At 35.6% G+C, this 16,380-nt stretch overlaps 1 protein-coding gene across 1 annotated transcript; it reads right to left on the bottom strand.

Annotated features, from left to right (window-relative positions):
- Positions 1-1,648: 1,648 nt before the first annotated feature.
- Positions 1,649-2,754, bottom strand: LOC133038390 (uncharacterized). Its single transcript, XM_061116522.1, has 2 exons — positions 2,626-2,754; positions 1,649-2,491 (listed from the first exon to the last, which is right to left on the bottom strand). Exons 1-2 carry the CDS (start codon positions 2,752-2,754, stop codon positions 1,649-1,651), a joined length of 972 nt encoding a protein of 323 aa, XP_060972505.1.
- Between the last annotated feature and the right edge of the window lie 13,626 nt (positions 2,755-16,380).

Raw genomic sequence — 16,380 nt, 5'->3', positions numbered from 1 at the left:
GATAAATGCTATAAAAGTGGCCGGCCCTTGGCAATATGGAATTGGGCCTCACTTTTTGTAATTTAGCAGTTTTATCATTTTTGCATCTGATTTTCTCAAAAATGCCAATTTTCTAATTGAACCATTTAAATGCCAATTCTAACTATTTTCTAATTATAAATAATTATTAAATAATTTTGTCATTTATCATATTTATTAATTGAACCATACAAAGTATCATAATTAACAAATATGCCCCTAAAACTCTTTCTTTACGATTTCGCCCTTACTTAGTGAAAAATTCACAAATAGACATAGTCTAATTTGAGAATTATAATTGATTAATCAAAACCAATTATATGAGTCTTACAAGCAATATTATTTCTACTAGTGGGGGGACCATGGGTCTATATAACCGAGCTTCCAATAAGCAGATCAAGAATTTATAACCTAAATTCACTGACTTATTAATTCTTCGTTGAATCCACGCATAGAACTTAGAATTGCACTCTCAGTATATAGAATGCTCTATATGTTCCACCATATAGACACATCATTAGTTATCCATTGTTATAATCCTAATTTGATCAATGATCCTCTGTATGAATGATCTACACTAGATTACCATTACACCCTACTATGTATTTTATCCTTAAAACACTTGACCCCGTATAAATGATATTTCAGCTTATGTGAAATGAGTACTCCACCATTAATTTTCGTTTGGTCATGCTCGAAGGAGATCATCCTTTACTTACTATTCGCCAGATAGAAGCTATAGATTCCATGTTTATGTTAGCGCTCCCACTCAATTGCACTACCGTGTTCCCAAAATGTACGTATCACCCTGACCTAAAAGTAGGCTTAACTAACAAATCAAAGAACACGAATAGCCTCTTGAGATTGAGCCTAATCATAACAGGATTAAGATCATTTGATCTAGGATCAACTAGGCGATATTGACTTGAATAGATATTACGGTAAGTTTAATAAATCTAACTCAAAGTTCAATATCGGTCCCTTCCGATGCATACTCCATGCATCCAACCTGAGCTTTACTTTAACCAATGTCCTGGAAAGAACATAGCATTTCTCCAAATGCAAGTAAACTCTTGTTGTAGATTATCTTATCAGTAAAACCCTGTGTCTGATAAATCTAGGAAACTTTATTCACATAGTCATGTTTACTTTCCAAAGTGTTGACAACACAATAAACAGGATCAAGTATGTGAAAAGGGTTTCAGATGAATTTATAAATCAAATAGACAAGCAATTGATAAGGTGAACCAAAACATACACAAATGAATGAAAAATACTTCTGTTTCTTTATTGATGTTGAATAAAATAGATTACATTGAAATGGATTTTTATTTAGGGCATGAAACCCAACAGTTGTAATCTCTGGTTGCCTGGGTTATTGGGCAGATTAGGCTTGTTTTGTCCATCGCCTTGTCTTTTCACGTATTGCCGAAAGTGACCTCGCGCAATAAGACTTTCTATCTAGTCTTTCAGCTAACGACATTCCTCTATCGTATGCCCAATGTCCTTGTGATACTTACAATATTTGGTTGCATCTCTCTTATGTCTCACATGCCTCATGGGCTAAGGTTTACGAAATGCAACCCTGTGCTCATGTGCAAGATATATATTTTCTCGAGTTTCTCTAAGCTCAGTATAAATAGTGTAGATTGGCACGTACTTGTCGCGCTTCTTCTATTTTTTTCTTGTCCTTGGCTAATTCCTTGGAGTCATCTTTCCATTTAAAGCCTCCTAGAATGTTAGCCTTCGTCGAGATGGTACTTGTCGAGACACTGCTGGGTTTACTTTCCGAGCCATTTTTTAACAACTTTGTCTCTTTTCTCGCTTCCTCTTTTCGTACAAACACTTGAGCCCTCTCATTGAACTCACTGATGTTTTTCACTGGGCGACCTTGTAGGTCATCCCACAACTCACCTCTAGTAGTTGAGAGATCAGTCGTGATCCCTACTTGAAGGGCAATGAGCTGGATACTGTCGTTCAAATTTCTAACTCTCGCAGCAGTTATACTGAAACGACTCAAGTAGGCCTTTAGTGTCTCGCCCAACTGCTGCTTTATATTTGTAAGAGAAGACACCTCAGGTCGCCTGTCACTTGCTGCTGGGAATTGTTTCTTGAAGTCCTTAGACAACTTTTCCCAAGAGGTGATTGAATGATGTGTAAATTTTTTGAGCCAGCTGCTTGCTGCCCCAACTAGTGAGGTAGGGAATAAAATACAGCGTAAATTATTCATCACATTGTTGGCTCGCATGATAGTATTAAAATTATTCAAGTGCGCGACCGAATCTATTGTCCCATCGTCTAACAAGACGTGAGGGTTCTTGAATCCTTGGGGGTCAGCACTCATAATATTTGGATGGAAAGGCTCAAGCTCCTCATCTGAGTCGTAACTAGGCAGTTTCCCAAATTCCTCATCTTGGTGCCTTTTGAACTTGTCCTCCAACTCGTTAATTTGCAATTGGATAGGATCCTCTTGCTTTTGATTGAGTTGTTGACGAAGGTCAGGTTTTTTTTTTTGGTTCAATTGATTACGAAGATCCGGCTATTGTGAATCATAGTTACTCACGGACCTCGTCCTTGAGTAACCTTCTATTCTACTTGTGCCCATACTTTCTCGATCAATACTGCGGCGAGTTCTATCTCCTCCTTGCGTAGATCGAATACGAGTTCTTGTACGTCCAGAACTGGAACATGCCTCGTCACGTAATGGCCTTCTCTTTTGAGAACGGGCTGATACATGCCCCCTACTAGGGTTTGTATGTGCCCTTTCCCTATCAGTGCGAGAAGAACATTGACGATGTCTCGGGGGCAACCCACCTGCCCTAGGTTGAGTCCTAGGATCTCTCTTGTTGCCACAAGGGATTCATGTTCCCTACTTTGAGGTTTCCTCCTACTCGCATTCCTGCGAGAAGATTCCAGCAAATCACAATTTCCATTCCCTAGGTTGTGCAAACCCGGGGTCTTCGAGGCTCTTCTTGACGACGAGCCTGGTCATTTGATTGCTCATCATCAGGGGCATCCTCAGTATCCCTAGGTTGTTTTTTATGAGCATTTTGAGGGTCCCCCTGAGTTGTCTCCAACCTCCTGGTTCAGGTTCCACGAGGTCTGTCTGGCCTCCTTACCTCAAGATCAGGTTGGTTTTGAGCATCATTTTCCTGAGCCGCCCTGGCTGCGGCTGCCTCCTACTCCAACTTAGTGTTTTGTCAGTTTGCCTCCTCCAGCAGTCGCTTGAGTTGGCGATTTTTTAACTCTACTAATGGTATGTATTTGTTGAAGTCATAAAAGCCCCCACTTCTAGGAGTGCCGCCACCGTCATTGTTGGGTACTTCATTCCCAGATTCTGGGTTTTGGCCACCTTCAGGTTGGTTCCTCCTTGAACGTGTCGATCGTGTAGATTGAGTTGTCCATGAGTTGGGAGGCCTCCGTGTGCCCACCAACTCTTTTCTAGGACAGTGAGTAGTCTCTTCAAGTTGATTATCATCATTTTCCCTATTGTCAGCCATGGAGAAAAGTTTTTTATTTTTGGGTCAGGAGGGATTTTTTCTGAACTTTTTTCATGTAGGCTCTCAATGAAAGCACCAAATTGTTAACGCAGATTTTCGTTAACGATAATAAGCCTATTTCATGATAGGATCAACACAGATTTTAGTTGAACTCTAAGAAAGAATAATAATAAAAAATGACACCAAGTTTTTACGTGGTTTTGCAATTAAAATTCTACATAATCCACGAGTCAATCTTATTCAAATTATTCTGAAACAAACTAGAGTTTTTTCTCTCAAGAATTTTTCGTCCCTTTTTCAGTACATTCTGCCCTTATTTATAGTGACATATGGTGGCAGTTAATTACAATCAGATTCAAATCCCACAAAAATATTTCCCTGATATTGTAGGCTTTAATAACGTTCCACGTAAATAAATGTGATTATTATTTGAAAATCACACAACTGTGATTTATCCGCTTTATGGGTCAATGCTGACGTGAATTTAGATACGCTGCAAAGTGTATCTCACTTGGGCATCTCGATGGGAACTTAGGTAGCATCAATAATCCTGGGAGCAAGCTTGAGCTTTTCCCACGTATTTCCAAGGATGATTATGTAAATCCCGTCGTTTCAACAATTGAAGACATAACACTCCATTTGACAATCGTTGTTCTTGGTGATGTTGGAAATATTTTACCAGGATCTAGATTTACTACCATGTATATTTCATTAACATCCTAATATGAATTCTAAAACAATGAAATAAACACATATAAAGTTTAGGAAACCTTACATTAGGTGCAGCGGAATATAACGACTCCTTCCACTCTGATCTCTAACCCTTGTATCCTATCTGTCGTAGAGTATTATCAAGATCTGAGCCCGAATGTCCATCTTTGTTGAATTTAGATTCTTCACGATCTTCCACACTATGATTGAGATACCACTTGATGTGTGTGGGCACTACTCTATCACTAGGGTATTTCGAAATTGAGTAGAAGAAAAGAGAAGAAGAGGGGCGGCTAGGAGGCTCAGATTTTTCTCGGAGAAAATAAGATGTAAGTCATAGTTTCATGAAGCTAACACTTTCTATTTATAGAATGCCATCTAGGTTTAGGTTAGAATTGTATGGCATTAAAATAATGAAAAATATAAATGGTAAACTCTATACAAAGTGGTCGGCCATATAAGGATAATGGGCCTCACTTTGCAATTTTGCCATTTTGTCATTTTTCAATCCCATTTTCTCAAAAATGCCAATTTTCCAATTTGACCATTTACATGCCAATTATAATTATTTAATAACTAAAAATTAATTATTAAATAATATTGTCATTTAATATATTTATTAATTAGACATATAAAGTCTCTTAATTAATAAATAAAACCTAGAATCACTTTTCTTTACAATTTTGCTCTTACTTAGTGAAAATTCATAAGGTAGACATAGTCTAACTTTAGAATTATAATAGATTAATTAAAATCAATTAACTGAGTCTTACAAGCAGTATGGTCTCAACTAGTATGGGGACCATGGGCCTATATAACCGAGCTTCCAATAAGTCGAACCGAATTTACCAAGTAAATTCCCTAACTTATTCATTCCTTATTGAATCCACACTTAGAACTTGGAATTGCACTCTCAGTCATATAGAACGCTCTATATGTTCCACGATATAGATACACTATTACTTATCCATTGTTATAATCCTAATTTGATCAATGACCCTATAATAGATGATCTACATTGAATAGGAACTAAATTACCGTTACACCTTCAATGTATTTTATCCTTAAAACACTTAGCTCCGTATAAATGATATTTCAGCGAAGTGAAATGAGATCTCCACCATTTATCTCTGTTTAGCCAAGCTCGAAGGATATCATTGTTGTCCTCAAAAGTGAGTGTTTTAATATTTATACTCGCAAGTGCACGAATCGTTTCGGAATATAGTGTTCATGTAAGTGCAAGGTCGAACCCATGGGAGTTGACTAACATCAAAAGAAACTATTTCAAACAAAATAAGAATATTCTAACCTAGCTCCAAATATTTGATAGGATTTTGGTTTTGCAAAATAAAATAAAAGACAAGTAACTAAAATACTTAAGATTAAAGATGAGTGAGTATGAAAATGATTTTTAAATAAGATGTGTAAAATAAGATTATTAAGATATTAGAATCCACAAAATGCAAGTTCAATAATATTTATAAGTATATTGATTCCCAAGTTTTAGATATAGTTGAAATAAATCTCACCATATTTTCCAAAATATATTTTTCATTTAAGTACAAGTTATTTTCAAAAAGGTAGGATTTTTCTTCACTTATAAAATGTATAATTTCTAAGCATTAAATGTGTTACAATTTAATGAAACTACACAAAATCAAAGAAACTATGTTTAAGCAAAATATAACACTTATATTCTAAGAATTAGATGTAAACAATTTAATGAAAGACATTTAATCAAAGAGTATTATATTTTTGCATAATGAAGAACTAAGTGGAAATATGCTTTAACAATCAAAAATACATGATATTGAAGATGAAAAAGACATATTTTTGATAGAAAAATCCATGAACTTTATAGCACAAATGGGAAATCAACATACAAACATAAACACTATCTAGTTACATTTTGCTTCATCATCATCTTAATAATCTTGAAAAAAGATTAGAAGCTCATAACTAGATAAAAATTACAAAAGATAAACATACTTGACATGCTCTTCAAAGTGTAAAAATGGTAGAAAGAAAATGGTAAAAATGAAGAGTGTGGAATGGAGAAGTGTTTTGGGTTGAAGAGGTGTTTAGGAGGGTGAAGAGATGTTTTTTGAAATGGTCTTCCAACACCATATTTATAGGCAAAATTAGAGAATTAAATTAATCAAATTAAATAAATAAAATGATTAATTTAATTAGTGTTGGGAAGAGAATGGATAAATAGAGTATGTGTAAGAGTATTGGAAAAAATAAATGTTTTGTAAGGATGTAAAAGTAGTGAAAGGATAGAGTAAAAAATAAAATAGGAATGTTTATTTAGGTGAAATAAATTGGGAAGAGTAAATAGAGTATTTATGTGTAATATGTGGGAGAAAATGCAATTTTTGGTGTTTGGGAATATAATTTTCAGATAAAATAAATCAATTAACACTTCATTTCTTTCTTCTTCTTTTTCTTCTGCAGGTGCCACTTGGCGCGAGCTGGTTCGTTGGGAAGGCTGACGAGGCGGACGTGGCGCTTGCTGGTAGGCTGGGCGCTGACGGTTGGGTCCCACGCGGAAGGAAGGAGAAGAGGGAGCTGATGGCTGCTGGGGACCACGCGGAAGGCTTCACTCGCGCCTGTCGGGTGTGGGTTACACTCTCCCATCTGGGCCGTGCGATCAGTCAAAGAACGGCTCAGATTGGGTCAACTCTCTGACCGTGAGTGGGCTTCTTCTTGGGCTGATTTGATTTTGCTTTTAAAATTGCATTTTGACCCCAATTTCTTCACATCTTCTTCAAATTAATCCATACTTTATCCACCAAATACACCTAAAGATTCATAAAATTAATTAGAAAACTAAAATAAAATTAAAAATAAATACTACATAACATATTATAATAAAATAATTATAAAAACACACAAAAACATATAAAATTACAATAAAGCTAATAAATCCAAAAATAATTAAAAACTTACTAAATTAATTAAAAACTTAAGAACTAAACCAATTTTTAGTAAAAAAAATGTGAAAAATAACTCTAATTTCTAGAGTTATCAATCATCGTTTCACTTCTAAATTCCTATAGAAGTTATAGACTCCATATTTATGTTAGCGCTCCCACTCAATTATACTATCATGTTCCCAAAATGTACGTATCACCCTGACCCAAAAGTAGGCTTAACTAACAAATCAAAGAACATGTATAATACTCTTGAGATCGAACCTGACCATATCAGGATTAAGATCATTTGATCTAGGATCAACAGGTGATATTGAATTGAATAGATATTACGGTAAATTTTAATAAATCTAATCAAAGTTCAATATCGGTCCCTTCTGATGTATACTCCATACATCCGATACTGGTAAACTTCGCCAATGCCCTGGAAAGGACATAACACTTATCCAAGGTGTAAGAATACCTATCGCTGAAAATCATGTCAGTCTAAATCCAGTGAACTGACAAATTAGGGAATAAACTTTCGAACATATAATTAAAATTATATTCCATTGTGCTAACAACACTATAATCATTAACAAATTCATATGTTCTGGACTTAAATAGAATTCATACATTATATGTATATAATCATGAAATAAATCATGTGAACCATGCAACATAAAATGTTATTTTTGATCTTTATTAATAAGTAAATCTGATTATATTGAAATGGGTTTTATTTAGGGCACAAAACCCAACAAGACATAGTCTAACTTTAGAATTATAATTGATTAATTAAAATCAATTAACTGAGTCTTACAAGCAGTATGGTCTCAACTAGTATGGGGACCATGGGCCTATATAACCGAGCTTCCAATAAGTCGAACCGAATTTACCAAGTAAATTCCCTAACTTATTAATTCCTTATTGAATTCTCACTTAGAACTTGGAATTGCACTCTCAGTCATATAGAACGCTCTATATTTTCCACGATATAGATATGTTATTAGTTATCCATTGTTATAATCCTAATTTGATCAATGACCCTCTAATAGATGAGCTACATTGAATAGGAACTAAATTACCGTTACACCTTCAATGTATTTTATCCTTAAAACACTTAGCTCCATATAAATGATATTTCAGCGAAGTGAAATGAGATCTCCACTATTTATCTCTGTTTAGCCAAGCTCGAAGGATATCATCGTTTCACTTCTAAATTCCTATAGAAGTTATAGACTCCATATTTATGTTAGCGCTCCCACTCAATTATACTATCATGTTCCCAAAATGTACGTATCACCGTGACCCAAAAGTAGGCTTAACTAACAAATTAGAGAACATGTATAATACTCTTGAGATCGAACCTAACCGTATCAAGATTAAGATCATTTGATCTAGGATCGACAGGTGATATTGAATTGAATAGATATTACGGTAAATTTTAATATATCTAATCAAAGTTCAATATCGATCCCTTTCGATGTATACTCCATACATCCGATACTGGTAAACTTTGCCAATGCCCTGGAAAGGACATAACACTTATCCAAGGTGTAAGAATACCTATCGCTGATTATCATGTCAGTCTAAATCCAGTGAACTGACAAATCAGGGAATAAACTTTTGAATATATAATTAAGATTATATTCCACTGTGCTGACAACACTATAATCATTAACAAATTCATATGTTCTGGACATAAATAGAATTCATACATTATATGTATATAATCATGAAATAAATCATGTTAACCATGCAACATAAAATGTTATTTCTGATCTTTATTAATAACTAAATCTGATTATATTAAAATGGGTTTTATTTATGTCACAAAACCCAATAGGTGACAAGGTGAACTTCAGTAGCCAACATCATTTGAATGTCGGCTTCTATCTATGAGAGAGCTGACGTGACAAAGCAGTGGATCTCATTGAAAGATTTCTGGAGCTGATTAGTGAAGGTACTAGGAGTATACCTTCCTATAGCGAGATGGGTGTCTCGCTAATCGTTATCCAGGTTCTTTAAGCTGTTATACTTAGTTAGTATAATGTGTATTATACGCTAAGTTCCCTAACAGTCAACATGTCTTGTTAACACCTTTTTACACATAGTGAGGTTGATGCCTCTCTTATTCATTATCGATGTCACCCTTTCAATCATGTCTTCTGACGCAAAATGGTTTCTCGTCAATACCTGAATTAATAGTTCATACATCCTTGTCGCGCTTAAGACTATACAGTCAGCGAGTTATAGATATGCTATATTAACTCTGCATTAAATGAGTTATTCCATTTAGTATCTTTTAATATAATTGCCATTATATTTGTTGATTTGTATTCTCCAAGGTTGACACGTGTCATCCTCTGAAGTGCCAGTCAAATTTCAGGTATAACACTATCTTACCTCATTTCTGTGTTCAGGTGTGCCGGTCAGCCTGAGTGGAATTGCAGCTCAACGTTTCATAGGGCCCTAAATCACAACATTCGAAATTCCGATGAGAGATACGCTAAAACACTTATCGGGGACTTAAAATCAAAACTAAGAATAACCTTATCGATGAATAGTATGGAAATACCCTAAAGATCACAAAAATAAGATAAACTAGGGTTCCAAAATTGACCCCACTGGTAGACCGATTCCCAACCAGAATTCCAGTTCCCTGAGGACCAACTGGTCGACCAGTTGCTACAGACCAGTTCAGTGTTGGGAACCTCAAAAATGTCCCCAAGACCTCAAATCACACCCAAACTTCACAATATTCTCCACAATACCTCTATATACTCCAACACATCCAATTCAAGCAATAGAACACAATAAAAGGCTCAAAAATTGAAAACACCATTAAAGGATAAGATTTGAGTTCTTAAACTCAAATTCCACTCAGACACCAAATCAAACTCCCAATCCAGCTCAAATTACCTCCAACAACCCTTATATAACTCCAGAATACTAAAGCCAAAAACCTAAACATCCACAACAATAAAATCCTCAAATTCATGCATAAATAACCTACTTTGAGCTAAGAAAACCCAAAGAGAAAAAGATCAAAACTTCATACCTAGAATTCAGCTTCAAACCTTCCTAAAATCCCCTGAATTCAGCTGAGAAAACCTACAATTCTTGTCTGGTTGTGTGTTGATTCGAAAGTGAGAGAAAATGGGTGAAGGAGGAAGTGTTTTCTAAGTTTTTCTCTTATTTTTCCTATATAAATCTTAATATATCATACTTATAAAGGACAAAAATCCTCAAGTAAAAGACTACAATGCCCTTTAGCGAAAGACAAAAGTTTAATGACTTAAAAAGGTAATTTGGTCTTTTCTAAACCCTCGACAATTTCCTGATATTTTCAATGTCTAACAATGATGCCTCACTATTAAAAACATTCTAAACCATATGAAAGTGTGACTCTCTAATGGCCCAACGTCGCGTTTTACTGCTACCCAACACAATTACAGAAAAACAAAAATTTTACATATAGCATAATTAGAACATGTTGAAATTGAATAAATTTCTACAAATATTCAAATTATAAATAATAATTAAATTTAATAATTAAACCGTAATTATTTAATAACCCAATATATTAAACTTAGGCGGTCTTTACAGGTTTCGTATATTATACCCACTACTATGGCCTCCTAACTCCCACACAATGTCCAAAAAAAAAAAGGAAATTTAACCTTTAAATAAATATTGTTATTAACTGAATAAGCTTAATACTAATTGTGTTGGAAATTATTTTACCAGGATCTTAGATCTACTCACAAGTATGTTGATTAACACCCTAAATATGAACTTCTAAAACGATTATGAAATAAACACATATAAAGTATTTGAAACCTTACATTGGGTGCAGCGGAATTAAATGTCTCCTTCCGTTCAGATCTCTAACCCTTGTATCCTTTCTATTGCAGAGTATTATCAAAATCTGAACTTGGATCTCTTTCTCTCCTTCTTTAGTGTTGAAACTCCTTCTTGCTGAAAGTCTTTCTTCACGATCTTCCTCACTATGATTGAGGTATCACTTGCTGTGTGTGGGCACTACTCTAATCACTAAGTATTTCGAAATCTCAAGGAAGAAGAGAGAGAGAGAGTGGGCGGCTAGGGTTTAGAAAGAGAAGGCTCAGGTTTTTCTCTGAATGAAAAGTGTGAAAGTTAAGTGTAAATTTCCTAAAGCCTTCACTATCTATTTATAGCATTCCACTAGGGTTAGGTTTGAATTATCTAGCATTAAAATAATGAAAATATCAGATTATAAATCCTATAAAAGTGGCCGGCCCTTGGCAATATGGAATTGGGCTTCACTTTTTGCAATTTTGCAGTTTTATCATTTTTGCATCTGATTTTCTCAAAAATGCCAATTTTCTAATTCAACCATTTAAATGCCAAATCTAACAATTTAATAATTATAAATAATTATTAAATAATATTGTTATTTATCATATTTATTAATTGAACCATACAAAGTATCATAATTAACAAATATGCCCCTAAAACTCTTTCTTTACGATTTCGCCCTTACTTAGTGAAAAATTCACAAATAGACATAGTCTAATTTGAGAATTATAATTGATTAATCAAAAGCAATTATATGAGTCTTACAAACAATATTATCTCAACTAGTGGGGGGACCATGGGTCTATATAACCGAGCTTCCAATAAGCAGATCAAGAATTTATAACCTAAATTCACTGACTTATTAATTCTTCGTTGAATCCACGCATAGAACTTAGAATTGCACTCTCAGTATATAGAATGCTCTATATGTTCCACCATATAGACACATCATTAGTTATCCATTGTTATAATCCTAATTTGATCAATGATCCTATATATGAATGATCTACACTGTAAAGGGATTAAATTACCTTTACACCCTACTATGTATTTTATCCTTAAAACACTTGACCCCGTATAAATGATATTTCAGCTTATGTGAAATGGGTACTCCACCATTTATTTTCGTTTGGTCAAGCTCGAAGGAGATCATCCTTTACTTACTATTCGCCAGATAGAAGCTATAGATTCCATGTTTATGGTAGCGCTCCCACTCAATTGCACTACCGTGTTCCCAAAATGTACGTATCACCCTGACCTAAAAGTAGGCTTAACTAACAAATCAAAGAACACGAATAGCCTCTTGAGATTGAGCCTAATCATAACAGGATTAAGATCATTTGATCTAGGATCAACTAGGCGATATTGACTTGAATAGATATTACGGTAAGTTTAATAAATCTAACTCAAAGTTCAATATCGGTCCCTTCCGATGCATACTCCATGCATCCAACCTGAGCTTTAGTTTATCCAATGTTCTGGAATGAACATAGCATTTCTCAAAATGCAAGTAAACTCTTGTTGTAGATTATCATATCAGTAAAACCCTGTGTTTGATAAATCTAGGAAACTTTATTCACATAGTCATGTTTACTTTCCAAAGTGTTGACAACACAATAAACAGGATCAAGTATGTGAAAAGGGTTTCAGATGAATTTATAAATCAAATAGACAAGCAATTGATAGGGTGAACCAAAACATACACAAATGAATGAAAAATACTTCTGTTTCTTTATTGATGTTGAATAAAATAGATTACATTGAAATGGAGTTTTATTTAGGGCATAAAACCCAACAAACTCCCACTTGCACTAATATAAAACAAATCAGTACATATCAATTAATCCTAAATTCTGACGGTGCTTTTCAAATGCAGTCACAGCCAAGACTTTGGGGAATGGATCAGCTAAGTTATCTTCTATGTCCACTTTCTCAACTAGTACATCCCCTCTTGCCACATATTCTCTGATAATATGATACTTCCTTTCTATGTGTTTGCTTCTCTTGTGGCTTCGAGGTTCCTTACTGTTGGTTATTGCTCCATTATTATCACAAAGTAGGACCAGAGGCTTTTCCATTCCAGGCACAACACCGATACTAGTGAAGAACTTTCTTAGCCAGACAAGCTCTTTAGCAGCTTCTGCTGCAGCTATGTATTCGGCTTCCATCGTCGAGTCCGATATCGCGGTTTGTTTTGCACTTCTCCAAACCACTGCTCCACCCCCAAGAGTAAACACCATCCCAGATGTAGATTTCCTGTCTTCAAGACTTGCCTAGAAATCTGAATCAGTATAGCCTATGGGATTTAAAGCACCACCCTTGTAGACTAACACAAGAGTCCTTGTACTCTTTAAGTATTTCAGAATATACTTAACTGCACTCCAATGTTTCTTTCCTGGATTAGACTGATACCTGCTCACGATTCCCACTGCATAGCAGATGTCAGGTCTAGTGCATAACATTGCATACATTAGACTTCCAACTGCAGAAGCATAGGGAATTTTTGCCATGTCCTCTATCTCTTGAGGATCAGTAGGAGACTGTTCCTTAGATAGACGAATACCATATCTAGAAGGCATGTTTTCCCCATTGGTGTTGTTCAAGGAGAATCTCTCTAAAACTTTGTCAATGTAGATTGTTTGAGAGAGAGCAAGAGATCTGTTCTTCCGGTTTCTGATAATCTGAATACCAAGAACATAGGCTGCTTCACCCAAATCTTTCATATCGAATTGAGTGTTGAGCCATTCCTTTATGTGAGTCATTTTCTTGATATTGTTTCCAATAATCAAAATGTCATCAACATAAAGGACCAGGAATACTACCACTTGGTCTTCCTTGAGTTGGTAAACACAAGGTTCATCTTCATTTTGAAGAAAGCCGTAGGTCTTGATGATTTCATCAAACCTTTTTTTCCATGAGCGAGAAGCTTGCTTAAGTTCATAGATAGACCTATTTAATTTGCAAACTTTCTTTTCCTGCCCTGGAAGAACATAGCATTCTGGTTGCTCCATATAGATGGTTTCTTCAAGTACCCCATTAAGGAAGGCAGTCTTGACATCCATTTGCCAGATTTCATAGTCGAAAGCAGCAGCTATGGAGAGAAGAATTCGAATGGATTTGAGCATGGCAACAGGACTAAAAGTTTCCTCATAGTCCACGCCTTCTCTTTGGGTATAACCCTTGGCTACAAGTCTAGCTTTAAAAGTTTCGACTTCGCCTCCAGCTCCTCCTTTCTTCTTGTAAACCCACTTGCATCCTATCGGATGATAGTCTTCAGGTGCGTCTACATATTCCCAGACTTTGTTTTTTTTTTCATGGAATCCATTTCTGAATCCATGCTGGCCGACCATCGTTTCCGTTGCGGACTAGCCATTGCCTGTTTATAGGTTAATGGATCGTCTTCAATACTGTCACCAATGACCATATTGATTTCACCATCCAAGCCATAACGAGCAGGTTTTGTTGAAACCCTCCCACTACGACGAGGAGCGGTGATCTTCTGAACAGAAACTTTAGTAGTAGATTTCTCAGTTGGTTCGACTGAGGGAGTGGGATTGTCCTCTTCTTGAGTGGAAGAGGACGGAACATTGGAAGGAGTTATATCTGAAAGCATTTCCTCTAGAACAACTTTACTTTTCGGTTTGTTGTCTTTAATATAGTTCTCTTCAAGAAAAGTAGCATTTGTAGAAACAAACACTTTGTTATCCTTGTGACTATAAAATAGTCCACCCCTAGTCTCTTTAGAATTTCCGACAAACATGCATACTTCGGTACGTGATTCAAGTTTGCCTTCTTTCTTTCTTAAGACATGAGCAGGGCACCCCCAAATTCTGTAGTGGCGTAAACTAGGTGTACGACTATTCCAAAGTTCGACGGGTGTCTTAGGCACTGCTTTAGATGGAACAACATTTAAAATGTCATTAGCCATCTGTATAGCATATCCCTAGAAGGACGTAGATAGAGTTGAATAACTCAGCATAGACCTAACCATTTCCAAAAGAGTGCGATTTCTTCTTTCTGCAACTCCATTTTGTTGTGGAGTTCTTGGGGCAGTGTATTGGGATTCAATTCCAAATTCAATTAAATCATCTTTGAACTGCATATCCATATATTCTCCACCCCTATCAGTTCGCAAGATCTTTAATGATTTAACTAATTTGTTTTGACCCCAAAGCATGAAACTCCTGAAACTTTTCAAACGTTTCAGATTTCTTTTGCATTAGGTAAAGAAAACTATATCTAGAGTAATCGTCAATGAAAGTGACAAAATACTCATAACCACCTCGGGCTTTTGCATTCAGAGGTCCGCAAACATCATAATGCACTAACCCTAGGGGGTATTTGGCACGCTCTCCCTTTGCAGAGAAAGAACGCTTAGTCATTTTTCCTTCCAGGCAGGACTCGCATATTGATAACTCACCTAGGACGACATTTTTCAATGGACCGTCTTTGGTTAGCCTATTGAGTCTATCAAAGCCTATATGACCTAAACGTAAATTCCATAGATAAGTTTGATCATCATTATCAATCACTTTTCTTTTGAGGTTTCTAGGTTCAGCTACATTGAAAAGTTCACTGTTTAGTGAGATTTGTGTATTCGGTCTTAAAACATAAAGCCCTTGTTCCATGGTAGCAACACATATTTGAAATCCATTACGAGAAATTGAACAATTAGAACTCAAAAAATTCAATATATAAGATTGTGTTTGCAAACATGAGACACTAATCAAGTTTCTACTAAAGTTTGGAATAAATAAAACATTTTCTAAAATTAAAAATCTTTGTTGAAACTTGATGCGGGCTTTTCCTCTAGCTTTGACCGACACTAACTCGCCATTACCAACTTTAAGCTTTAACTCTCCTGGAAGCAGATTTTCCCAAGTTTCAAGCAGCTGCAGTGAAGAACATACATGGTTAGTAGACTCAGAATCAACAATCTAAACGGATTTGTCGTTCTCTAAAACACATGATTCAAAGACAAAAGCATTACCTTCGTTTGAATTGTTTAGAAGTCGGGGACATCGTTCTTCTTGATGTCCTTTTTCATTACAATTCGAACATAGAAGATTATGTCTGATAATTGTACTTGAAGGAGCAGCTTTGCTAGAGCCTTCATGCTTAATCCTTTTCCCCTGATTATGAATTGCAAACCCAGGGGGACCCATTGCAATCAGATTTCGTTCATGGGCTCGTAATTCTGCTTCGAGCTTGTCCATGTCGGAGGAGTTGAAATTGTTGATCATGTAAGAAACAACAAATTCATTATACTCCGGAGGAAAACTATTAAGAATGAATTGGACCCATTGTTCTCTTGATAAATCTATCCCTAGTAGATTTGCCTTTTGGAACTTCAGATTCATCATCAACAGGTGCGAGTTTATGCAACTACCAGG

The sequence above is a fragment of the Cannabis sativa genome, chromosome 5 (assembly GCF_029168945.1).
Source record: "Cannabis sativa cultivar Pink pepper isolate KNU-18-1 chromosome 5, ASM2916894v1, whole genome shotgun sequence".
In the NCBI taxonomy this organism is placed as follows: Eukaryota; Viridiplantae; Streptophyta; class Magnoliopsida; order Rosales; family Cannabaceae; genus Cannabis; species Cannabis sativa.
The sequence above is the reverse complement of the archived record's forward strand: the minus strand, read 5'-3'. Positions and strand labels throughout refer to the sequence as shown.

Excerpts from the sequence above, each read along its gene's own strand:
- LOC133038390 (XM_061116522.1), bottom strand. The coding sequence starts at position 2,754 with ATGTATCAGCCCGTTCTCAAAAGAGAAGGCCATTACGTGACGAGGCAT. Across the intron at positions 2,492-2,625 it reads CCGCAGTATTGATCGAGAAA|CAAGAGGATCCTATCCAATT; the intron begins GTATGGGCACAA and ends CTCAATCAAAAG.